Source organism: Cebus imitator, unplaced genomic scaffold (assembly GCF_001604975.1).
Source record: "Cebus imitator isolate Cc_AM_T3 unplaced genomic scaffold, Cebus_imitator-1.0 Scaffold9, whole genome shotgun sequence".
NCBI lineage: Eukaryota > Metazoa > Chordata > Mammalia > Primates > Cebidae > Cebus > Cebus imitator.
This window is the reverse complement of record NW_016107324.1, coordinates 12979468-13005116: the sequence shown is the minus strand read 5'-3', so window position 1 is coordinate 13005116 and position 25649 is coordinate 12979468. Positions and strand designations below refer to the sequence as shown.

Below are 25649 nucleotides of genomic sequence, written 5' to 3'. Positions count from 1 at the left end.
TACAGCTCTCCATTCTTGAAATATTTAAAAGTCCAATAAAGTCCTAATTATCATATTTTAATATGCATGTTTCAGGGAATAAATGTATATATAAATACAAACATACATATATAGAAACCCTGCTATTCCCTAAAATAAGCAAAACTACCATAGGGCACATTTTCTACTGAAGTATGTAGTTTCCTCCTAAATTTAAAAAGACGAATTCAAACATGTAAAAAGCTACTATGAATAACAAAAACTTTACATCAAGGAAGTTACAACATAAAACTATACTATTAATAATTACTATGAATGTAAAAAGGCACTGATCCTACTAACAAATTTTACTTACATCACAAGCACACCACTCTTGGAACATGAGTAAAATATTCTTTAATTGCATCTGTATAGCAATGGCAGCCTCCCAATCAGGATCCACTTCAATGTGTTGCCCAACCTGTCTTCGGATTTCTTCCATTCCCTGCAATTAAAAGTTGGTCAATATCTAACTGTTTGGGCCCTCTCTCTTTGCTCTGCTCTTGGCAAAATATAAAACTGTCAAGATTCACATGCATATATGCATAATATTTTAACATGTTTGTTACACTGGGTCAGAATGCATGGGTTCAAATCCCAGCTCTCAGGTGTATGCTCAGGGTTAGAATATAAAATGCCAAGCCCAGCCCTGTCTGGTATTTCTAGCTGTGTGACCCTGGGCAAATTATCTCTAAGCTTGGTTACTAAATGGATCCTTAGAGATTTTTTCTAAATGCAGTTCTTGTCAATTAAAAAGGGCATAAGTCAGACTCTAAAGAAGTATTAGAAGCTAAGAAGTGAAGATACTAAATGTAGATGAATTCAGAAGGTTTAGGAGATGTCAAGATGAAAACAGGTACCTTAACCTCATCACCTAACAACTGTGCATGCTTTCCATGGGTGGGGAAGGCAAAAAAAAATATGGGTTGTGCTTGCTGCACATGCAAGTAACCCTTACATGTAAAATGAGAATATTAATAGCAACTACGTAATAAGACTGCTATAAGGCTCAAAAGAGATCATGCATGAAAAGTACTTACTAAACATTTATCACATGGTAAGCATTCAGTAAACATTAACAGAAGTAGCAATAGGAGACTGGGCCCAGTGGCTCACGCCTGTAGTCCCAGCACTTTGAGAGGCTGAGTCGGGCAGCAAGGTCAAGTGAGCAAGACCATCCTGGCCAACATGGTGAAACACCATCTCTACTAAAAATACAAAAATTAGCTGCATATGGTGGCGCACACCTATAGTCCCAGCTACTCGAGAGGCTGGGGCAGGAGAATTGCTTGAACCCAGGAGGCAGAGGTTGCAGTGAGCTGAGATCGCACCACTGTACTCCAGCCTGGCGACAGAGCAAGACTCCATCTCAAAAAAAACAAAACAAAACAAAACAAAGTAGTAGTAATAGTAAACTAAGGTATATAAAAAGATCTATCAAAACAGGATGAGTGAGTCAATATTTAAATCTCGTTTCTACTTTGCTGGATAAATTCTTTCTTGTATTAAAACCAAAATTTGCTTTAAAAAGACTGGAGTTAAATTTTTAAAAATAAATTTCTCTTACTGATGTACAGAAAAATGATCATACCTGCATACAGGTAAGAATCTTCAAAAAAGATCGAAAACCTTCAAGGAACTGCATTCTTAATCTTTCTGTCCATATTGTGGGTTTGCTGATCAGGATATACCTATTGTTTCAAGAAAGAAAGAAATATTTGACTTCTCTATTTTGAGATAATTTTAAAGTTCTCAGGGTTATAGACAATGTTGATTTATAAAAAAATTATGGATTGCAATTTCTTACAATAATTAGAAGCTCTGAGTAGGGCTAGAATTATTTATCCTGCCTTATTTTAAATACAACCAGTAAAACATGAATGCTCTAGAAAAGGCATATAACAAGCTAACCCTGACTTCACACACTACATTCTCAGAGGTTAGTCTGATTAAGTGAACCTCGAACTGACCAAGCCTGTCACAGCTAACTCTAGACAACCACAGTACAGATTCCCTACAATTGTTTCTACCTCCAGGAGGTAGAAAATCTGTTCCAAATCTCCTGAAAACCTGGAAAAAGGATGTAAGCACCTGTCATCTTGACTTGCACATCAGGATGTACTAGTTTCAAGAGATAAACTCATTTTAGCCTATACTTTGTATGATCAATATTTCTTTTGACTGTAAAGACAATGACTGGTTTCACATACAATGGGAACAGTGTTTATCGTGAAATGAGTTATCAGGAAGTAATTCACAAGTATTAAACACTATTTTGCACTTGACCAATGAGAATAAATTCCTGTTATATAGCAGGTGTTGGGAACAAACATGGACAAGATACACCTGTCCTGAAGTTCAAAGTATAGTGAGAAAAACAGACACGTACAGTAGACAGAAATTCAATGTTAAACACTAAAAGAATGTATAAAGGAAGTAACGTAGGTACATAAAGACAAAGCAACAAAAAAAAACAAACATTTTTTTGAATTGTAAAGATAGGATTGTGGTTTAATTTTTCTCATTCTTTAGACATCCATTAATATGTAAATGTACATTAAAAATAGAATCATCAAAGGAACTTGTCAAAGATATAACAGAAATATGCTAATTACCATCTAAATCTTTTAAAGTAAAAGATAAAAAAGATTAAAATTCAGGCCAGGAGAGGTGGCTCACACCTGTAATCCCAGCACTTTGGGAGGCTGAAGCAGGTGGATCACAAGGTCAGGAGTTCAAGCCCAGCCTGACCAAGATGGTGGAACCCCATCTCTATTAAAAATACAAAAATTAGCCAGGAGCTGGGGCAGGAGCCTGTAATCACTGCTACTTGGGAAGCTGAGGCAGGAGAATTGCTTGAACCTGGGCGACAGAGGTTGCAGTGAGCTAAGATCCTGCCACTGCACTCCAGCCTGGGCGACAGAGCAAGACTCCATCTCAAAATTTAAAAAAAAGATTAAAGTTTAAAATCTGTCATATTGAACAAACAGCATTCATGTTTTGTTGCTTTCTAGAGCACTATTACTCAAAGTGTGGTCTACTAACCCATAACATCAGCCTCACCTGAGTGCTCTTTAGAAATGCAAAATCTTGGGCTCTAATCAGACTACTGAATATGAAGCCTCTTCCCCCGCCCCCACACCTCAACCCTGTTTTTTTTTGAAACTTGGCCTTACTCTGTTGCCCAGCTTGGAGTGCAGTGGTGCGATCATAGCTCACTGCAGCCTCAAACTCTTGAGCTCAAGTAATTCTTCTGCCTCAGCATCCTCAATAGCTAAGACTACAGACACATGCCACCAAACCTAGGTAATTTTATTTTTTTGTAGAGATAAAGTCTCACTATGTTTCCCAGGCTGGTTGCAACCTCCTGGTCTCAAGCAATCCTCCTGCCTCAGCCTTAGAAAGCACATGAGCCAACACAATTAGCCCCAGAATCTGAATTTTATAAAGCTCCCCAGATGATTTTCTTCTGCACAGCAAAGGAAACTATCAACAGAGTGAAGAGACAATCAACAAAATGGGAGAAAATTTTTGCAAACTATGCATCTGACAAAGGCCTAATAGCCAGCATCTATAAGGAACATAAACAAAATTTAGAAGGAAAAAAAAATTAAAAAGTGGGCAAAAGATATGAACAGAACACTTTTTAAAAGAAGACATACATGCGGTCAACAATCACATGAAATAAAGCCCAACATCACTCATCATTAGAAAAATGCAAGTCAAAACCACAATGAGGTAGCATATCACACCAGTCAGAATGGCTACTATTAAAAAGTAAAAAGTAACAGACGCTGGGGAGACTGCAGGGGAAAAGGAATGCTTATACACTGTTGGTGGGAGCATAAATTAATTCAAGCATTGTGGAAGACAGTGTAACAATTCCTTGAACGCTTAAAAACAGAAATACCCAGCAATCTCATTACTGGGTATTCATCTAAAGGCATATAATTCATTCTGTTATAAAGACACATGCACACATACGTTCACTGCAGCACATTCACAATAGCAAAGACATGGGATCAACCTAAATGCCCATCAATGACAGACTGGATAAAGAAAATGTGGTACATACATACCACAGAACGCTATGCAGCCAGAAAAAGAATGAGATCATGTTTTTTCTGAAAACATGAATGGAGCTAGAGGCCATTATCCTTAGCACACTACAGCAGGAACAGAAAACCAAATGCCACATCTTCTCACTTACAAGTGGGAGCTAAATGATGAGAACACATGGACACACAGAGGGGAAAAACACACACTGGGGGCTATCGGAGGATAGAGGTTGGGAGGACGGAGAGGATCAGGAAAAATAACTAATGGGCACTAGGCTTAACACCTGGGTGATGAAATAATCTTTACAACAAACCCCGTGACACAAGTTTACCTATGTAAGAAGCCTGCAAATGTATCCCTGAACTCAAAATAAAAGTTAAAAAAAAAAAGGCAGCTCCCCAGATGATTTGCATTCACATTAAAATTTGAGAAGCACTGATCTAGAACACAATTTACATTTTTGGTTTCTAGCAATCTCACATAGCTCATGAGTGACCTCTATAGATTACCTACTAAGTAAAGAAGATATAAGAGATTGGAACAAACAAAAATGTAAGGAAGAGAAGGAAACGGAGTCTGTAGAAAAAAATACGTGGCAAAAGCAATGGGACAAGAGGAAGAAAAGCGTGGAAAGGGTGAGACAATAAGGGACTGATTTGGTTTGAGAGTGTACTATACTTTCTGGAAATGGAACACAGGAAGAGGTTGAAGTAATAAAAGAATAATATCGTTCCCCAATAGAACCAAGATTCAACTGCATCTCTTTTCCAAGTTGCATTTCCACAATAAATTAGCAACTGAGAAACCAAGTACCCCATGAGATACCTCCCATGGAGCAAGTGACAAAACTAAATTAATAGGCATATATTTTTTAGAATAAGAGAGGTAGTAATCCCTCCCTTCTATATTTTACTGGGCAGATCTCAGTTATAGTGCTATGCTCATTTCTTGGCACATAAACAGTATACATGCACCCAGAACAGGTTCAGTAGAAAAGGATAATGATTTAGAAGTAATTTTAACCAACATGAAATAGGAAAAGTTAAAGAAATAAATGTAACAATATATAAAAGACTTGGCAGATATGACTGCTGACTTTAAATACTTCTTCAAGTTAAAGGAGAACTGAAGTTGTTCTGAATGGACAAAGAGAGAACTAGAACCAGAAAATAAAAGCCACAAAAAATATGTTCAATATGCAATAAGAAACTTTATAATAGTTGGAAGAAGCTATCCAAAGTTGGAATGTGCTGTTTTGAGAGAAGGAAAATTTCCTAAGGCAAGCTGAACAGAGTACCTACTAGTACCAACAAAGTTATTTCATGCTGAGGTACAGTCAGATAAACACCTACAAGTTCTGACAGAATTTAGACTTTATCCTGGAAACAAAATACATTAAGTATGGTTATTTTCTAACTTATTTAAAAACGAGGATTCGGGGGAAATTAGTAAATAAATATGTAAGGAAAGACTAAGATGTGACTGCAGAATTTCTACAATGAGAGACTGAGAAAAGAGTGAACACAAATTATTTGCTAAATAAAGGGTTTTTGTGATTAGTGTTTTAGGCCAGGTTTCAGAGCAGGTCTTGTGTTGCTGTTTATGTATCCTGTGAGGCTACATGATATAATGAAAGGAACATGAGTTTTACAGATAAAAAGTGTTTATGATCATATCTCGGTTCTGCCACTTACTAGCTTTGTGACCTTAGGCACATATTTACAATCTACAAAGGAAGACTGTATCAACTACCTTCTAAGAACGATGCAAGAATAAAATCAGGTAAAATAACTAAAGCTCCTCGGCACATAGTTACTAATAAATTTCACAGGATCCTTGTGAGAGTGAATTACACAGTACCTGTCAAACAGGGTCCCAAAATGTGTTAATTTTCCCTTCCCCTGGTCACTAGAGACATCCATATTTAGGATGGGGTGTAGGGGAGGAATTGTAAGCATCAGAAGATTTAAAGTTGCCATCCAAACCAGGGACCTTAAAGTTCTACTATAAGGGCAGGTATTTAGGGATGTGCTGGCTCGAAATTATTCACCTTAGAGACTAACTATAGTCAGAGACTATATGCACCACTTATCTGGATATAAAAATAACTCAGTTATAAAAATACTTCACAGTAATGACAGCCACAGTAGAGAGATTCTTTTTTTTCTATAAAGTAGACCAAGGATATTCACTGACTTAACAATAACTTTAAGTACTGCCATTAGCAGTTTTTGTTTTGCACAACCTCTCATTTTTGCACAATTTGGATAAGGAACAAATTTCAATCACAGTGGCTACATATTGATTAACTACTGAATTTACCTACCATCTCTACTTATACTGAAGATGAACCAAAACAATTTACTAAACTTGATTTTATTTTTTTAGAGATAGAATCCCACTCTGCTGCCCAGGCTGGAACGCAGTGGCATGATCATAGTTTACTGTAACCTCAAACTCCTGGAGTCAAATGATCTCGCCTCTGCATCCTGAGAAGCTAGGAATAAAGGCTTGCACTGCCATACCTGGCTAATTTTTATTTTTATTTTTTGTAGAAGCAAGGTCTTGCTATGCTTTCCAGGCTGGTCTGATATAGATGCAATTTTTTTAAATGGAGTATTTTCAGTCTGTGGTTGGTTGACCCACAGATAGGGAGAATCAACTGTATAGGAAAAAGGGAGTTTAAAAACCGTTTATAGCTAGGTGTGGTAGCTCATGCCTCTAATCCCAACACTTTCACAGGCCAAAGCAGAAGGACTGCTTGAGCCCAGGAGGTTGAAATTAGCCTGAGCAACAAAAAGTGAGACTTCATCTCTACAGAACAATAAAAAATTAGCCAGGTGTGGTGGGACATGCCTGTGGTCCCAGCTACATGGGAGGTTGAGGCCATGAGGTTGAGACTACAGTGAGCCATGTTTGCATCACTGCACTCCAGCTTGGGCAACAGCAGGATGCTGTATCAAAAAAAAAAAAAAAAAAAAAAAAAAAAAAAAAAAAAAAAAAAAAAAAAAAGAAAGAAAGTAAAGAAAGAAAGAAAGAAAAAAGAAAATAAGTAAAAGAAAAAGAAAGAAATTTACATCAATAGATTATCTGAAACTATGCACAAAGAGACTATACAGGAAGGACAAAACCAAAGCATGTAAGTGGAAGTGAGTGAAAAGTAAGGTAATTACAATGGAAATGCATTTGGTGATTCCAGGAGACCCCAAGTTCCTGTAAGAGGTCTCCCCACAATACTTTCTTTATTAACCAGGTTTTACAACTCAATAAGAAGCCTTTACTGAAGACATTTATTAACCCAAGGCAGTAACAGTTCTTTGCACTTGCCATCATTATAAAGAGAATTCTAGGTAAGTAAAATGATCAGAGGATTACTTATAAGACAGAGCAAATAAGCACACTGAGTTTAACAGGTGCCTTCACTTTTAACTTGAACAACTTACTTTAGGTCACATATTACTGCATATACTCTTCCCAATTTGTCCTGGCTATAACCCTGGAAGTTGAATTTATTGTTCCTGTCCAAGTACTCAGGTAAAACTTCTAGTAGAGTTTCAGTAATGACAGAGATAACATTCTGCTCTTCAATAAGATGTCGAGCCTGCAGAATATTTCAAGAATATTGTCTTTAGCATTAACTCATTGTGGTATGGACTTGATTTATTCATTCTTTTGGTTAGTAAGTCATTTTTAATAAATGTTTGTTACTGAATGTTAAACACAGTCCTTAGTCTCACTGCATAGCAACTACAAAGAAGTTATTTTCTAAAAGGAAAAATTCCCTACTCCTCCATGACTAGACAACATATATCTGGATACCCCAAATCCATTATACACATTATCTAGATAAATGTTTATCATCAGTAATCACACAATTAAGCCGGGTTTGTGGTGGCTCAAGCCTGTAATCCCAGCACTATGGGTGGCAGAGGCAGGCAGATCACCTGAGGTCAGGAGTTTGAGACTAGCCTGGCCAACATGGTGAAAAGCTGTCTCTACTAAAATATAAAAATTAGCCGGGCATGGTGATGCACGCCCGTAATCCCAGCTACTTGGGTGATTGAAGCATGAGATCACTTGAACCCAGGAGGTCGTGGCCGCAGTGAGCCAAGATCATCCCACTGCACCTCCAGCCGGGGCAACACAAGCAAGACTGTGTCAAAGAAAAAAGAAAAAGAAAAGAGAAAAGAAAAGAAAGAAAAGAAAAGAAAGAAAGTAAGAAAGGAAAGAGAGAAAGAGAGAGGAAGGAAAGAAAGAGAGAGGAAGGAAGGAAGGANAGGGAGGTAGGGAGGTAGGAAGGGAAGGAAGGAAGGAAGGAAGGAAGGAAGGAAGGAAGGAAGGAAGGAAGGAGGAAGGAAGGAAGGAAGGAAGGAAGGAAGGAAGGAAGGAAGGAAGGAAGGAAGGAAGGAAGGAAGGAAGGAAAATAAATAAGTAAGTATACAAAGGAAGCAGAATCTTCCACTCTCCTCCCAGGCCTATGTACCACCATCTCCCCCAAATGCTTGACAGGCACACCCTCCGGCTTCTTAGTTTTATCTTCCTCTATCTACCTACAAACAATTCTTAAAATATTTTTGGTATTGAAAAGGCAACATTCCTAAGTTACTAAGGTACTCTAGAGAGTAAGAAACCAGCTGTAGGTGTTATCTGCATTGACTAGGACATGTGAACCAAGGCAGTGCCTCGTTAACTAGTCCTTGGGTACCAATGAAGAATTCACAGAGCCCAACTTAGTGATTCTAACATTGTTCTAATTTGATTAAACATTAAGTGAAATTCTTACAAAGCAAAACAAGTTTTACTTGGGAAGACTGAAAAGGAATAATCAATACATACCAGAGTAGGAACAGTAAACATCTGAACTGAAAGTGCAGTTATAGAGATACTTCTGTCATGATCATCACTGATATATTCTTTCTGCAGTTGTTTATAATACTGAAATATATAGAGAATCAATCACAAATCACTACTAAAGACTTTTAAAAATCCCAATTTTAACAACTGCTACAAGTTTGTTTCTGTCTATAAAATGTCAAGTAATATAATTCCTATTTATTAAGGCAAGATCAGCAAAAATATCTTAGAAGGAGAAAAACAACGAATCAAGTAAAAATTCACCTACTGAATTTAGCAGATAGGAGTGGAAACTATTAAAACATACACATGGTGGGGAGGGGGCGGTTAAAAACAACAACAACAAAAAAAAAAAAAACAGAGGACTGTAATAGTATACTTTATCCTTTCTCCAAACAGAATCTGAGGCAATCTTTAGCAGCTTCTACTCTAATGGTATAGGGCAGGAGATATATTCAAAGTATTTAACAGCTGATATAATTCAGAAAAACCAACCAATCAGACTGAATCTAGCCTTAAACAGAATGGATCCTGGCTGTAAATAACTTCTTTCCCATTCTGGTGCATAACAGTTGCAAAACAACCCTGATATGCTGGGAGAACAAAAATAGTAATATACTCAGTCACATAACAAGCATCTACATGTGTAAGGCACAAAGTTGGATACTTAACCTATGTAATTAATTTTACCCTCTGGAATTCCTACAAAGTTTAAGGTGTAACCATGGTGTATGAAAAAAAAAATCATCTAAGTAGGGAGATTAGCTTTTGTATAAGAAAACAAAATTTCATTTCAGATCACACATATGGTCCAATATTCTCTATCTAAAGAGTTTTGGAAGAGAAAATCTTGAGTTGCCATCACTGCTGAAAGATAAGACATACAATAAATGTCTTAGTTAGTCTGAATATAAAATCCAGGGAATGCAGGTATCTTATCCCACAGTGTCATTTGCCTACAACAATCATTATTTCTTTCTCTGCTCCTAATTCCATCTTCGGTCCCATATGTATCTTAAGTCTTACAGAATTGCCTGCAACCCAAAATCAGAAGAAATCAACAAGTATTCATTGGATACCTTTATATAAGGCAAAGTAAAAGATTCAGAGGAGTCCCTGATTTGTATAACCTTGCAATCTAATTTGGCAGGTAGACAAAAAAAAAACACAATAAGGTAAGATATATACGATAGATTAATAAAACATTAAAAAGCTGTAAAGGTTAGCCTTGCATTTTAGCTTCCAACAATTAAATAGAACTCTTGGCCACCTAATTCCTGTCCCCTGCTTTAGCATGCACATCTGTTCTTCTTTTCTGCTATCCTTTTCAATTACTCACTTCTATTCTTATTGTAATTTTACTAACAGGCAAATAAATGATTAGAAAGATTGAATGCACATGTGAATGTGATAACCTCCCTTTGCTCTGGGTCAGTAGGTTATTTTCCACCTATCTCTTCTCCAAGAATCCTGTTTCCATACTACCAAATGACATTTGTGAAAATGTTTATGCAATGTATGAGAACGAACTTTTTTCTTTTTTTGGAGATGAAGCGTCTCTCTGTCACTCATGCTGGAGTGCAGTGGCTTGATCTTGGCTCATTGCAAACTCTGCCTTCCAGGTTCAAGTGATTTTCCTGCCTCAGCCTCTTGAGCAGCAGGGACTACAGGTGCCTGCCACCATGCCTGGCTAGTTTTTATATTTTTAGTAGAGATGGAGTTTCACCAGTTGTCCAGGCCGGTCTTGAACTCCTGACCTCAAATGATCCACCCACTTCGGACTCCCAAAGTGCTAGGATTACAGGCGTGAGCCAACCTGCAGGGCCAAGAACTAACTTTTGACAAAGAAATATATAATGACATTTAATTCTTGATTCATAATTATCCCTGTTTCTATTAATTCGTTTATAAAAACTGCCTATTTCTATTTATTGATAAGTAATTTATAAATAATTACCTTCACAAATTCCATAGCAAAGAGTTTTTTGTATTCCATCTCCATAAAAAAACTGCTGAAGATCAATTCATGAATGATCTTACGGGCACCTATAGATTATTTTGGGGAGAGTGGAATAAGAGGAAATCACCAAGGCAAAAACCAAAAACATTCCAGGTATTAGAGTGGCAGAATATTAGAATTATTTCATATGCACCTCTCCCACCACTTCATCTTACACTTCAATTTATCCTCTCCCAACCTTTTCATTTTCTATTTAACTCAAAAGTACTCTAATTCCGTACTTTTCCTTTTCCATGCTTTTAGCTTTTCTCTTGACTTTTGTGTTTTGTTCTTCATGTAGATTTTCACAACAAAAACAGCTTTTTTTTTTTGCCATTCAATAATGGCACTACATGAATATATAGATATATGTATAGACATAAACACCATTTTGACTGGCACTCACTAAATAAAAAGGCTGTGTACTTAAAACACAACATCCCTGGGTTTTAACACCAAAGAATACATACTGACTGATTAAACTTTATATTCACATGTAATCTCTTATCAATCAAAATCACAGATTTAATAACTAATTTAATAAATAAAAGATATTACAGCTCTAGTTTAAGGTCATAATCTTCCTTTGCTTCCCAACAAACAGCATAAGCAACTGTCTACTTACCTTTATAAAGCTTTGCATCCCAAAGCATTAACCTGCTTATGAGACAGGGATTCTCTGAGCCAGGTTCTTCTCTAAGGCATGCTTGGCAAAAGATCTGCCTAAAGTCACCTATAAACAAAAGAGGTCACACAATTAAACAACTTGTATTCTTTTTTTTTTTAAATAGAGATTGGTCTCGCTTTGTTGCCCAGGCTGGTCTTGAACTCCTGGGCTCAAACGATCTTCCTGCCTCAGCCTCTCACAGTGCTGGGATTACAGTCATAAGCCACTATACTTAGCCATAATTTTTTTTCTTATAATATTTCTCCTAAAAGTACATTTCCTATAATAACATATAAAAAGACTAACAGTAGTCCTCCCACATTTGATGTAAAGAATAATTCTGTCAATATCAAAGACTCAACCAATAAAAAGATAGTACTTGATACTGTGCACTTGAAATAATACCTTATGATATTATGCATCTGAAATGCAATCCTGAAAATTAACGAAGTGTATAAACCAAAAAAAACTTTATTTCATACACAAATGGCATTTTAAAATTTGTGGCTATAAAAAACACAAATATTTTATCAGAAACAAGAAAAACAGGAGGTATGCTTACTTGAATAGCTCATAATTTTGTTCATCCAGGAACCAAGACGCAAAGCAAATTTCTGATGAGCCATAATCTCTGAGTGTAATACTTCTACATGAAGTGGATGTTGAGAGACATTTTCTGAATGACTCTACAAATGAGGGAACAAACCAAAAAACTAGCATTTAAAACTTGCTTTCAGCTGAGGGATCTAGACTTCAAAAAAAGAAATCACATAACCCAGTCAGTTCCAAATCTCTGCATCTAGGTGCCCCAAACCACTTCAACAATATCACTCAAATCATTTTACTTGAGTTCTTATAGTGTACATTTGTCTTTAACGTCTCTTTTTCCCCCTAATTCAGGAAGTTACCTTTATATCTTCCTTTGCTTCCTGGCAAGCAGCATAACCACCTGCTTTAACAGCCCGACGACCCTAATTATAGACAAAAGTGAGAATTAGGTAGTGAAATGATAACCACAATCAATAACCAATATGTAGCCCAAATACTTAATGAGCTCTCAATTACTAAGCACTTGTTGACTAAAAGTTTTAAGTTACTGGAACAATACCTGAAAGACAGATACAAATGTTTCACACCTTTATGAAGTATGAGAACTTTCAATGCCTCTAGGAGAGATGTTCTGTAATTTAAGATACTGAGTTTCTTGCCTGCAAGAATGCCCCTTCTTTAGTTACTTTAGTGTTCTCTCTACTTATATGAAACAATGACTCAGGTTTTCTAAACTTCCGCTATGTGTTTAAAATATTCTTTATGAAGGAATTCACAGCTCCTTAACATGTATCCTAATATATACTTGTGGCCTATTAACAGGCTGGAAGTATAACAACTACTGATTCCACCAGTCCTGGAGGCAGTCATGCAAGCTCTATGTAGAATTTCCTTTGTAGCTCATTCTTTTACCCATCTATAAAAATTTATCATTTTCTATGTATGCCATTTGAATAAAGTCAGGAAGCACTGTCTTCCTCATTTAACCTCTACAATCACCCTATGAAGAAGGTACACCCCATTTTACAGATGACAAAAAGAAAAACAAAACAGAATTAATGTATCTCCAAATCAGAAAGTTAGCAAGTGACAGATTCAGAGATACATGACAAGTAGTTCATCTCCAGAGTCTGCACTTCTAGCCATCCTATAATAGTCCCTCTTAAGCTCCTTAGGACATAAGCATAAGAACTATCCAAATATATTTGGACTACTCATTACACCAGTAAGGTTGCCATTACAGAAAAAGAAAAATGCACAAAAACTCAGGCTGTAAGAGATTTTTAAAAGAACAGATAAGACAAGAATAGTTGTATGAACTCTAGCTCAATGACTTTATGTGATGCTGGCAATTAACCTAAAGCAGTGCATCTCAATAAACCGGGGGAAGAAAACGACCTCATATCCATATTTTTTGGCTGCTATCAAAAAATGACAGGAGAGTTGGCTGCTGATCATGGCGGACAGGAGGCAGGAGTAGATTGTAGCTCCGACTCAGATGGATGGAGCAGTGCATGGAGGCTCACATCATGAATTTTAACTCCAGAATTTTAACAACTGCAAGAACAAACCAGGAATCCAGAGAGGACCCACAGACCTTCTGAAGAAAGCAAACTGCTCCTGCAGGACCTGGGAGACACCTCAAATACTCACTCTCACTACTGGCTATCTATCCAGAGGAAGTCATTATATGAAAGATACTTGCATATGCATGTTAATAGCAGCACAGTTCATAATTGCAAAATCATGGAACAAACTCAAATGCCCATCAGTCAATGACTGGATAAAGAAACTGTGGTGTATACACATACACATATGCGTGCACACACACGATGGACGATTACTCAGCCATAAAAAGGAATGAACTGACGGCATTTGCAGCAACTTGGATGAGACTGGAGACTATTATTCTAAGTGAAGTAACTCAGGAATAGAAAACCAAACATCATATATTCTCACTGATATGTGGGAGCTAAACTATGAGGATGCAAACACATAAGAATAATAGAATGAACTTTGGGGACTTGGGGGGAAGGGTTGGAGAGGGACGAGGGATGAGAGACCACAAATAGGGTACAGTATATACTGCTCAGGTGATGAGTGCACTAAAATCTCACCACTAAAGAACTTACTCATGTAACCAAATACCACCTGTACCCCAATAAGCTATGGGAAAAAAAATGAGTTGGCTATAAAAAAAAACACTAATAACAAGTATTAACAAGGATGTGGAGAAACCCTTGTGCACTGCTGGAGAATATATAAAATGGTGCAGCTGCTATGGAAAACGGTATGGTTGTTCCTCAAGAAATTAGAAATAGAATTCTTATATGATCCAGCAGTTCCACTTATGGGCATGTACCCAAAAGAACTGAAAGCAAGGACTTGAACGAACATTTGTGGATCCATGTTCATAAGAGCATTATTCACAATAGCAAAAGGTGGAAGCAACCCAAGTGTCCATTGACAAGATGCACAGGTAAACAAAATATGATGTGTGTGCATACATAGTGTATACAATACAAAACTGTAATCTGTGTGTATATATATATGCCATATATGCCATATACTCTATGTATGTATATACCATATATATGTATGTGTGTATATACAGTAAAAAATATATATTTATATACAAATGTAACATTTGTATATAAATATATATTACACACATAGTATAACACTATTCAGCCTTAAAAAAGAAATCCCACCACTTGGCAAAATGTGTGTATTTTATATGTATATGATATAATATTACACACATAGTACAATATTATTTATTCAGCCTTAAAAAAGAAAGAAATCCCATCACTTGATAAAATATGGATAAACTTTGAGGACATTATACTAAGTGAAATAAACCAGTCACAAACAGACAAATACTGCATGATCCCACTTATATGAGCTATCTAAAATAGTCAAGCTCTTAGAAAGCAGAATTGGTGGTTGCCAGGGGCTAGAGGGAGGGTAAAAGGGGGAATTGTTCAATGAATATAAAGTTTTAGTTCTGCAAGATGGAAAAGTTCTAGAGATCTGCTGTATAACAATGCACATAGTTAACACTAGTATACTGTACCCCTAGAAAAAGATTAAAATGGTATATTTTGTTATGTAGATTTTACCACCATTAAAAATTTTATTGAATGAATGAATGGAGATGGAGTCTCACTCTGTAGTCCAGGCTGGAAGACAGTGGTGTGATCAAAGCTCACGACAGCCTTCAACTCCCAGACTCAGCCTCCTAAGTAGCTGGGACTACAGAAATCCAATAAAAATAACCTTTCTTAGTGACCAAAAAATGGGGGTGGGTGTAGATCAACTGGAGGGAGGCAGTGTTTTCAAAGTACGCGGTCATTTCTTTCCTCTTCTCTTCTCCATACTCCTAATTCTGATTTCCTAGGTTTGGGCTGGCATGTCTACTCTGAAAAAAAAAAGTATTTCCAAGTGATTTCTAATAGGTTACCTTTATCCTCATACTATAGCTGAAAACACAGAACTACAAGAGTGTATCTTTAAGGGTTTGTAAAACAGACTAACTGCAAGAGTTTCTTCTAGCCAAGGAGTACATTTTTCACCTTAATTGGGTGTACAACCTTATCTCATGTCCTATTTTACCTTCTGAATAATCATTTATTAAAAAACTTTTCTTGGAATCACCATCGCCTTATGGAGTCTTTGGACCCCCAAAACAAGACAACCTATGAGTAAGTAGATTAGCTGTAGCTACAGGCCTTCTCCACTTTGACTACAGAGGAGAGCAGTAACAGGAATAAGACTAGGAAGAGATAGGGCAAAGACTGGGAGACACAGATCTTTCCATTCCATATGAAAACCAACAAAGCACAGCCCCATGCTTTCCCAAGCCAATTCTTCTCCTGGGACACTGGTTTACCCTACTGGTATGTGTCTTCTAAGAGTCCTAAGATCATGGTAGCTTACAGTAATCTTCCCAGAATATATCTTGGTATCTACCAAGATTTTCTCTTATAATCTGCAATATTAACCATGTACATAAGATGGCAAAAATATGACCTGGGGGCTAGGCACAGTGGCTCACACCTGTAATCCCAGAACTTTGGGAGGCCAAGATGGGCAAATCATCTGAGCCCAGGAGTTCAAGATAAGTGTGGGCAACATAGTGAGACCCTGTCTCTTAAAATAAATTATTTTTTTTAATGTGAACTTAAAAAGAACACCATTACATATGTAAAATTTCTCTTGAATGCCTGTTTCTTTCATAAGAACAGTATAGAATAATCATTTGAAGGCAGATTCAATCTGATTCATCTTTGTATTTCCTCAAAGTGCTTTAATAAATGTTTAGTGAAATGATTTATAGTACCACATTTTAAGATAATCTCTGATAAACTATTATTTACCTAGGGGGAAGAGGTGGAGAGAAGGAAATAGAGCTTGATCAGTATGAGCTTATTATCATAGAACATTAGAAGAAAACAAACATAAGAAATTATAGTCTTTAAAAACTATTTGATGGGTTACTGTCTGAAAGCAAAAGAAGACCTCTTCTGGGTTGTTTTAAAAAAATTAGTCTGAAAGCACATGGAGACAGATTTTGGGTTAACACAGGAAAAAAAAATGTCTAAGAATGAGAGTTGTCCAACAAGCCAAGCAATCAGAGAAACAAACTCTCTAAGTGCTCAAAGCACAAGTTAGAGGACCAAGGATACTGTGCTCTCAGTATGAGGACGGCCAACTGCAGTGGTTTTTCACTATTTCCTATCTTACATCTTTTTTTTTAAGAGATAGAATCTTGCTCTGTTGCCCAGGCTAGACTGAAATGGTGCAATCTTGGCTCACTGCAACCTCCACCTCCCAGGTTCAAGTGATTCTACTTCCTCAGCCTTCTGAGTAGCTGGGATTACAGGCATGCACCTCCATGCCAGGCTAATTTTGTATTTTTAGTAAAGATGGGGTTTTGCCATATTGGCCAGGCTGGTCTCCTGACCTCAGGTGATCTGCCCGCCTCAGCCTCCCAAAGTGCTGGGATTACAGGTGTGAGCCACCACACGCAGCCCTATCTTACATCTTAATACTCACTTTATCACCAAACAGGATCATACTAGGACAAAAACAAAGGCTCCATTTTTCTCCTAAGAAGAATATTTAAAGATTGTCTTTTAAGGTCTTTTTGATTATAGCCACCTAATGTTTTCCGAATGAGACAGGGTATAAACATACATCTAATAATTATTGTGAAAATCCAACATCCCAAGTAGGTTTTACTTTATACAACTAGTACTGTAGTTGAAAATCATGAGCCTGATTAACCTTTAAAGTTCCTTCTATAGCCTATAACTACAGTGTACCAATGGTAATATAAGTATTGACATCTGATCAAACCTGGTATCATTCTGAAGGACTAAAAACTATTTGTTAAATACCCCATTTCGTTTTTTTTCTTCCATTATTTTTGGCTTTTCTTTCTTTTGCCTTCTTTTCTCTTTCTTCCTCTGATTGGTTCTCCTTTCCTAGTCTTCCCCCTCCTTTTTTTTTCTTCTTTTAAGTTCCAGGGTACAAGTGCAGGATGTTCAGGTTTGTGACATAGGTAAACATGTACCATGGCGGTTTGCTGCAGAGATCAACCCATCACCTAGGTATTAAGCCCAGGATCCATTAGCGATTCCTCCTGATACACTCTCCCCCCCATCCCCCAACAGGCCCCAAGTGTGTTGTTCCCCACCAAGTGGTCATGTGTTCTCAGCATTCAGCTCTACTTATAAGTGAGAACATGCAGTATTTGGTTTTCTGATCCTGTATAAGTTTGCTGAGCATAACGGCTTCCAGCTCCATCCACATTCCTGTAAAGAACACAATCTTATTCCTTTTTATGGCTGCAATTCTCTAATGATCAATGATGTTGAGTTTTTTTTCACGTTGGCTGGCTGCAAGTATGTCTTCTTTTGAGAAGTTCATGTCTGTTTATGTCCTGTGCCTACTTTTTAGTGAGGTTGTTGGTTTTTTTCTTGTAAATTTGTTTAAGTTCATTGTAGGCTGGGTATTAAATCTTTGTCAGATGGACATATTGCAAAAATGTGATCTTATTCTGTAGGTTGTCTGTTCACTCTGATGACAGTTTCTTTTGCTGTGCAAAAGCTGTTTAATTAGATCCCATTTGTCAATTTTTATTTTTGTTGCAATTGCTTTTGGTGTTTTTGTAATGAAATCTTTGCCCATGCCTATGTCCTGAATGGTACTGCCTAGATTTTTTTCTAGGATTTGTTTTTTCAGATGAAGTCTCACTCTGTCGCCAGGCTGGAGTGCAGCAGCGCGATTTTGGTTCACTGCAACCTCCACTTCCTAGGTTCAAGCGATTCTCCTGCCTTAGCCTCCTGAGTACCTGAGACTACAGGCATGTGCCACCACGTCCAACTTATTTTTGTATTTTTAGTAGAGAAGGAGTTTCATGATGTTGGCCAAGATGATCTCAATCTTTTGACCTCATGACCTGCCCACCTCAGCCTCCCAATATGCTGGGATTACAGGTGTGAGCCACCATGCCCAGCCAATTTTCTAGGGTTTTTACAGTTTTGGATATTACATTTAAGTCTCTACTCTATCTTGAGTTAATTTTTATATAAGGTATAGGGAAGGGGTCCAGTTTCAATTTTCTGCATATGACTAGCCAGTTATCCTAGCACCGCTTATTGAATAGGGAATCCTTTCCCCATTGCTTGTTTTTGCCATGTTTGTCAATGATCAGATGGTTCTAAGTGTGCAGTCTTATTTCTCAGTTCACTATTCTGTTCCATTGGTCTATGGGTCTGTTTTTGTACCAGTACCATGCTGTTTTGGTTACTATAGCCTTGTAGCAGAGTTTGAAGTAGGGTAAAGTGTGATGCCTCCAGCTTTGTTCTTTTTGCTTAGAATTGTCTTGGCTGTTGAGGCTCTTTTTTGGTTCCATATGAATTTTTAAATCATTTTTTCTAATTCTGTGAAGAACATTAATAGTAGTTTAATGGGAATAACACTGAATCTATAAATTACTGTGGGCAGTATGGTCGTTTTCACAATGTTGATTCTTCCCATCCATGAACATGGAATGTTTTCCCATTTTTTGTGTCCTCTTGAGCAGTGGTTTATAGTCTACCTTGAAGAGGTCCTTCACTTCCCTTGCTAGCTGTATTCCTAGGTATTTTATTCTCTCTGTAGCAATTGTGAGTGGACGAGTTCATTCATGCTTTGGCTCTCTGCTTGCCTGCTATTGGTATGTAGGAATGCTCTTTTGCCTGCTAAATCTTCACCTTTCTTGTGATCTTTAAGGACTGCCTTACCTTCCTTTTTCTCAATCTTCTTAACTGCAGATAAATATAGCTTTCAACCATTCCTCTTAAAACTCACTCATACTGCTGGCTCTTCACTTCCTTACAATAAATCTAATTTCAGAAATCTACCAACCACAGAGAACACACTTATTAAAATACTTGAGCTGTGTTAAATTACAAGGAAACTGGAAAGAGTCAATCTGAGACCAGTAATGATTAACACAGATTTAACACCTCCACTTGACTATATCTAACTTATAAGGTCATCCAAAATTTAGGAGAAAACACAGCTCACATTTATATGCTGATCATATCAGTAAATAACTGTTTATTTTAGCCTTTGAGCAAACAGAGACTTATTTATATAGAAGAAAAATGCTGGAAAAAACATAGGCTGACCAAAATGTGCTCCTTGAATTGGGAGTACAAAAATCACCTGGGAACTTGTTAGAAATGAAGAACTGAACTGCATACCCCATAGCAAATCAGAATTTACATTTTGCTTTGCTTTAGTTTTTTTTTGTAGAGACAGAATCTCGCTATGTTGCCCAGGCTGGTCTCAAACTCCTGGCCTCAAGCAATCCTCCTACCTCAGCCTTCCAAAGTGCTGGAAGTACAGGCATGAGCCACGGCACCTGGCCCCTAGAATCTGCATTTTTTTTTTTTTTTTTGAGACAGAATCTCCCTCTGTTGCCCAGGCTGGAGTGCAGTGGCATAATCTCGGCTCACTGCAACCTCTGCCTCCTGAGTTCAAGCGATTCTCCTGCCTCATCCTCCTAAGAGAAGCTGGGACTACAGGTGCCCACCACCATGCCTGGCTAATTTTTTTGTATTTTGAGTAGACATGAGGTTTCACCATATTGGCCAGGTTGATCTCAAACTCCTGACCTTGTGATCCGTCCACCTCAGCCTCTCAAAGTGCTGGGATTGCAAGCGTGAACCACCAAGCCCGGCTTTCTTTTTTCTTTTTTTTAGATGGGAGTCTCGCTCTGCTGCCCAGGCTAGAGTGCAGTGGCACAATTTTGGCTCACTGCAACCGCCGCCTCCCAGGTTCATGCAATTCTCCTGCCTCCTTAGCCTCCCAAGTAGCTGGGACTACAGGTGCATGCCACCACACTGGGGTAATTTTTTGTAATTTTTTTAGTAGAAACGGGGTTTCACCATGTTAGCCAGGATGGTCTCAATCTCCTGACCTCATGATCCACCCACCTCAGCCACCCAAAGTGCTGGGATTACAGATGTGAGCCACTGTGCTCAGCTGCATTTTTAATAATGTGAATTATTAAACTTTTCATGTTAAAATTAAACTTTGAAGAGTAACATTCTAACCAGAATTCTTTTTTTTTTTTTTTTTTTTGAGACGGAGTTTCGCTGTTGTTACCCAGGCTGGAGTGCAATGGTGCGATCTTGGCTCACTGCAACCTCCACCTCCTGGGTTCAGGCAATTCTCCTGCCTCAGCCTCCCGAGTAGCTGGGACTACATGCGTGCGCCACCATGCCCAGCTAATTTTTGTATTTTTAGTAGAGACGGGGTTTCACCATGTTGACCAGGATGGTCTCGATCTCTTGACCTCGTGATCCACCCGCCTCGGCCTCCCAAAGTGCTGAGATTACAGGCTTGAGCCACCGCACCCGGCCTTCTAACCAGAATTCTTATCTACTCATAATGGGTTACTGGTGTGCCAAGATACTGATCCTCTTAATTCTCCAGGTACTAAACACAGGTTTATGAAATAGAGATAATAATATTATCAATCTCAAAGGGTTTACTTATGGCTATGGGGGTTAAATGAGATATTACATATAAAGTATACCATGTCTGACATATGTAAATACTTCGAAAATGTTAGCTATTACTAGTTATTCATATCCTTTTGTTTTTTTCATTTTATTTGCTCTTTCATTAATGATTTGCAATCACATAAGCTATACATAAGAAACACAGAGAAAGTTAATCCCCTATTCTAATTCTATATTAAACCATGTGTTTTTAAAAAGTATATTAAAAATCAAAAAATTAAATTACTAATGTCATGCTATTTCTTACACTAGATTATATAGCACCCAAGGGCAAGGATGAAGTTAATATTCCTTTTATATACTTATATTACCCAAAGAACCCATTTTGCTCTGGATGGATGTTAAATAAGCTAAGCCATAGAATACTATTCTAAAAATAATTTAAATAAATCATGTTAAGACTTCCAAAATGATCAACTTTTCATAATTCATGCACTTATTCATTCATTCAATAAATAATTATACGACCAGACTAAAGTTGAGCTGCCATTCTTACCTATGCTTTCCCAAATAAATTCAGTAACTTTCTATTTATTTAAAATAAAAGATAAAAGTTACAAATAATTATCTAAAACTATGATACACACCCACAAAATTGAAGTTCTAACCAATTTACCTAGGATGTAAGGAATAAATGGAGAGGATGGTTGTCCCTAGCACAGTACCGAGCAAGGATTCAGTCAACACCTGGCTGCCAGAAGCTGATAGAAAACAGAAACATAATTCAAAATGAAACTACAAACCTCTCTGTCTATGGCAGTGGTATGCAACTGGGCCTCTGTGAGCTCACAGTCAAGAGCCCTTTGTAGGCTATATATGACGTGGTCGTATGAATGGTGTTCATCATTGAAAAGGACACAATAGTATCTTTCATTTTTCTTCCTGTTAGAAAAAATATATTTATATATAGATACAATAACAAATAAACAAAGGAAAAGTAAATAACACCATAACACTAATAAAGAATTTAATTTTTTTTTTTTTTGAGACAGGGTCTCACTCTGTCACCCAGGCTGGAGTGCAGTGACACAACCTCAACTCACTGGAACCGCTGCCTCCCAGGCTCAAGCAATCCTCCCACCTCAGCTTCCTAAGTAGCTGAGGCTGAAGGCGCGTGTGACCATGCCCAGCTAATTTTTGTATTTTTTGTATAAATGGGTTTTGCCATGTTGTCCAGGCTGGCTGTGAACTCCTAAGCTCAAGCAATCTGCATGCTTCCAAAGTGCCATGATGATAGGCAAGAGCCACCACACCCAGCCCAGAATTTAAGTGGTATAGTGCCATGACTTTTTAAAACTCTGATAAAAGTATTTCCTTTTCCATGTTTTTCCCCCAATTTTTCGTATTACTTTCAAAAGCCTCAGTTTAGTGACTGCATGTTTTTGGGGTTTTTTGGTATTTTTTGATATGGCGTCTTGCTCTATTGCCCAGGCTGGAGTGCAATGGCACCATCTCAGCTCACTACAACCTCCATCTCCCGGATTTAAGTGATTTTCCTGCCTCAGCTTCCTGAATAGCTGGCATTACAGGTGCACACCACCATGCCCAGCTAATTTTTGTAGTTTTAGTAGAGACAGTGTTTCACCATGTTGGCCAGGCTGGTCTCGACCTCCTGACCTCAGATGATCAGCCTGCCTCGGCCTAATTGTACATTTTTAATACTACCCTTAACTCTTGCACAATGACACTGAAGCAATCCTCCTTTTTTAACAAGCAGATGGCTCACATTATGTTTACCAACATAAAGTGTCTTAAAAGATTTAACTGACATTAACACCTGTTGGAAATTAAAATATTTGTGGATACAATTTGTCATAACACTTATTTCCACAAGTGGTTTTTGGACTAATAAGAGGCAAAATAGTACATTTAATGTCTGTATTAATTACAATTCTTACTTGTTTCTCCCTTTAAAAACAAAACAAATGAAAATAGCCAATAAACTCAATGACTATTTAGATTGGTGCTGCAATTTTGTGAAAATGCTAATATTACAGAGGTAGAAAAATTTCAACACGGCTCAAAGTGTATCTTCATAACAGGTCCAGAATTCCTTTTTACATTTGTAAGGTAAGAGCAAATATTACTGTCACCAAATGACTTATGGCTACTAGAAATTGCTGAGTTTTAGCTTAAAAAAAAAAGGTACATCCCTACAATTGCAATAATCCTAAACCAAAGCACAGGATAAAGGGCCCTTTTATCATTCCCATCAAACTTTTCTTGATCAGGAAAAGAGCTAAAAACCTGGGCTAAAAGGAGACACACTGTTCCAAAGTCCCTATCTTTGTTCACACAAACCTCAAACTGGACATTGGTCCAGGCCACGATCAAACTGGGCAATTTACTTACCTACTGGGATGAGAGGCTGCTATGTCCTTATAAATCATGTAGAACAAGATCCCCAAAATGTTAATTTTTTTTTTTCTTTTTTTTTTGTCCTAAAAATTCAAAGCTCCTGCCTGATAGACTGTTCTTTTGGCTTAACTTCTGGATAGTGCCCAGCAAAGTATCTCATACAAACCAATATTCTGAAATACTCCCAAGAGAAAAGTCACTATGAATTTTTCATAATAATAATGAATTAGGCAGTAAATAACAAAAACAATTATCAAACACACATTTTGCAATATAAATAACCATCAGTAAAACTTGCTCCCTTTGACAATTTTCCCCACCTTATCTGGAGTTCAGGAGGCAGTTCTTTTTCTTCTTCCCATATAGTCATTTCTACGATGTATTTTATCACTGAAGGAAATATTTTCCTGGCTTGTGCAATTACCTCTTCATTCAACGGACAGCGTGAATTCTATTAAAAAGCACAGAAAAACATACTAGTCAAGATTATATACAAATAAATGGATAAAGAATGTTAATGTTAGGTGATGGGGAGGAAGGCCGCAAACCACAATGCCATGTGTGTACCTATGCAATAATCTTACATGTTCTTCACATGTACCCCAAAACCTAAAATGCAATAAAAACTTTAAAAAAAGAAAAATAAAAGAACGTAATATTAAGTTAAAATAATCACTTTGCTGAATTCATTACATCTTCCAGGAACAAATTCAAGTTGAACTCAAGAGGGTTGCTATGTATTTAGATCAGTTTAGTTTAACCCCTGTAGACAAGCTGGTGTTACTGATGACAGAAAAGAGGCAGAACCAAGGAGTCTCCCCATTAGTGATATACTCTCTTATGAACGTTCCTCCTTGCCTTTCTGAGTAGCTAATTATGATGATATCGCATAATAATTGTTTATCCCTTATAGCTTACAAAGACTTTTCTCATAACTTGTTTCCACAGATCCTCATGGCTACTCTCTAAGGCAGAACAGGTATTAATAACATTGAAAAGAAATGGAACCCAGCCAGTCACAGAGGGACAAATACTGTATGATTCTGCTCATATGAAGCATCTAAAGTAGTCATATTCATAGAAGCAGAAGATAGACAAGTGGTTTCCAAGCGCTGGGGGTAAGCGGAAGTTTGTTGACTGGGTATAGAGTTTCAGTGTCACAAGATGGAAAAATCTCTTAAGATCTGTTACACAACAATGTGAATATACTTAACACTACTGAACTCAATATCTACACTACTAAATTATATTCTTAAAAATGGTTATGATGATAAATTTAATGTCATAGGCTTAACCACGAGGAAAAGATAAGGAACCCACCTAAGATCACAGAGCTTATAAATAGCAGAAACATGACTAAAATCTGGGTCTTTTGACTCCCACAAAAAAAAGAAAAAAAAAAATGTTCTTTTTATCACAGAATATCAATAAAAAGCTTGTTGAAGCCAATCAGTTATAAAATGCATTTGAATGCGCCATATCATAAGGCATTAGGGAATACAAATCCAAATCACAATGAGATATCACTTTACAACTACCTAGGTGGCTATAATAAATAACGCAGGTAACAGCAAGTATTAGCCAGGATGTAAAAAATAATGAAAAAAGATCAGCAAGATTGCAGGATATGAGATACAAGATAATGTAACAAAAATTACTTTTGTTTCCCTCCCACCCCAGCCTCCTGAGTAGCTAGGACTACAGGCATGTACTACCACATTTGGCTAATTTTTTAATTTTTTGTAGAGATGGGGTCTTCTGGCCTCAAGTGATCCACTCACTGCAGCCCTCCAAAGTGCTGGGTTTACAGGTGTGAGCCACTGCACCCAGCCAGCATAGTTTTTCATACGATATAAAATAAAGTACATAGTTTTCACATCTAAAAATCAATCAGTGCAATACACCATATAAACAGAATAAAAAACAACTCTTTATGGATTCCTAAGGATTTTCATATACAAAACCACTATGTTGCCCAGGTTGGTGTCTAATTCCTGGCTTCAAATAAGCCTCCTGCCTGGGTCTCCCAAAGTGCTGGGATTACAGGTGTGAGTCACCAGAT

At 37.3% G+C, this 25649-nt stretch overlaps 1 protein-coding gene across 1 annotated transcript in view; it reads right to left on the bottom strand.

Annotated features, from left to right (window-relative positions):
* The window catches only part of UBR1 (ubiquitin protein ligase E3 component n-recognin 1), an 85955-nt gene that overhangs the window by 27066 nt on the left and 33240 nt on the right, over positions 1-25649 (bottom strand). Inside the window, exons 5-14 of the mRNA XM_017546406.2 lie at positions 23908-24038; positions 21973-22111; positions 12506-12568; positions 12160-12283; positions 11556-11663; positions 10889-10977; positions 8914-9012; positions 7521-7678; positions 1610-1709; positions 335-463 (exon numbers count right to left, since the gene is read on the bottom strand). Of these exons, the coding sequence (XP_017401895.1) occupies positions 335-463; positions 1610-1709; positions 7521-7678; positions 8914-9012; positions 10889-10977; positions 11556-11663; positions 12160-12283; positions 12506-12568; positions 21973-22111; positions 23908-24038 (1140 nt within the window). The remainder of the gene's footprint in view (positions 1-334; positions 464-1609; positions 1710-7520; positions 7679-8913; positions 9013-10888; positions 10978-11555; positions 11664-12159; positions 12284-12505; positions 12569-21972; positions 22112-23907; positions 24039-25649) is intronic.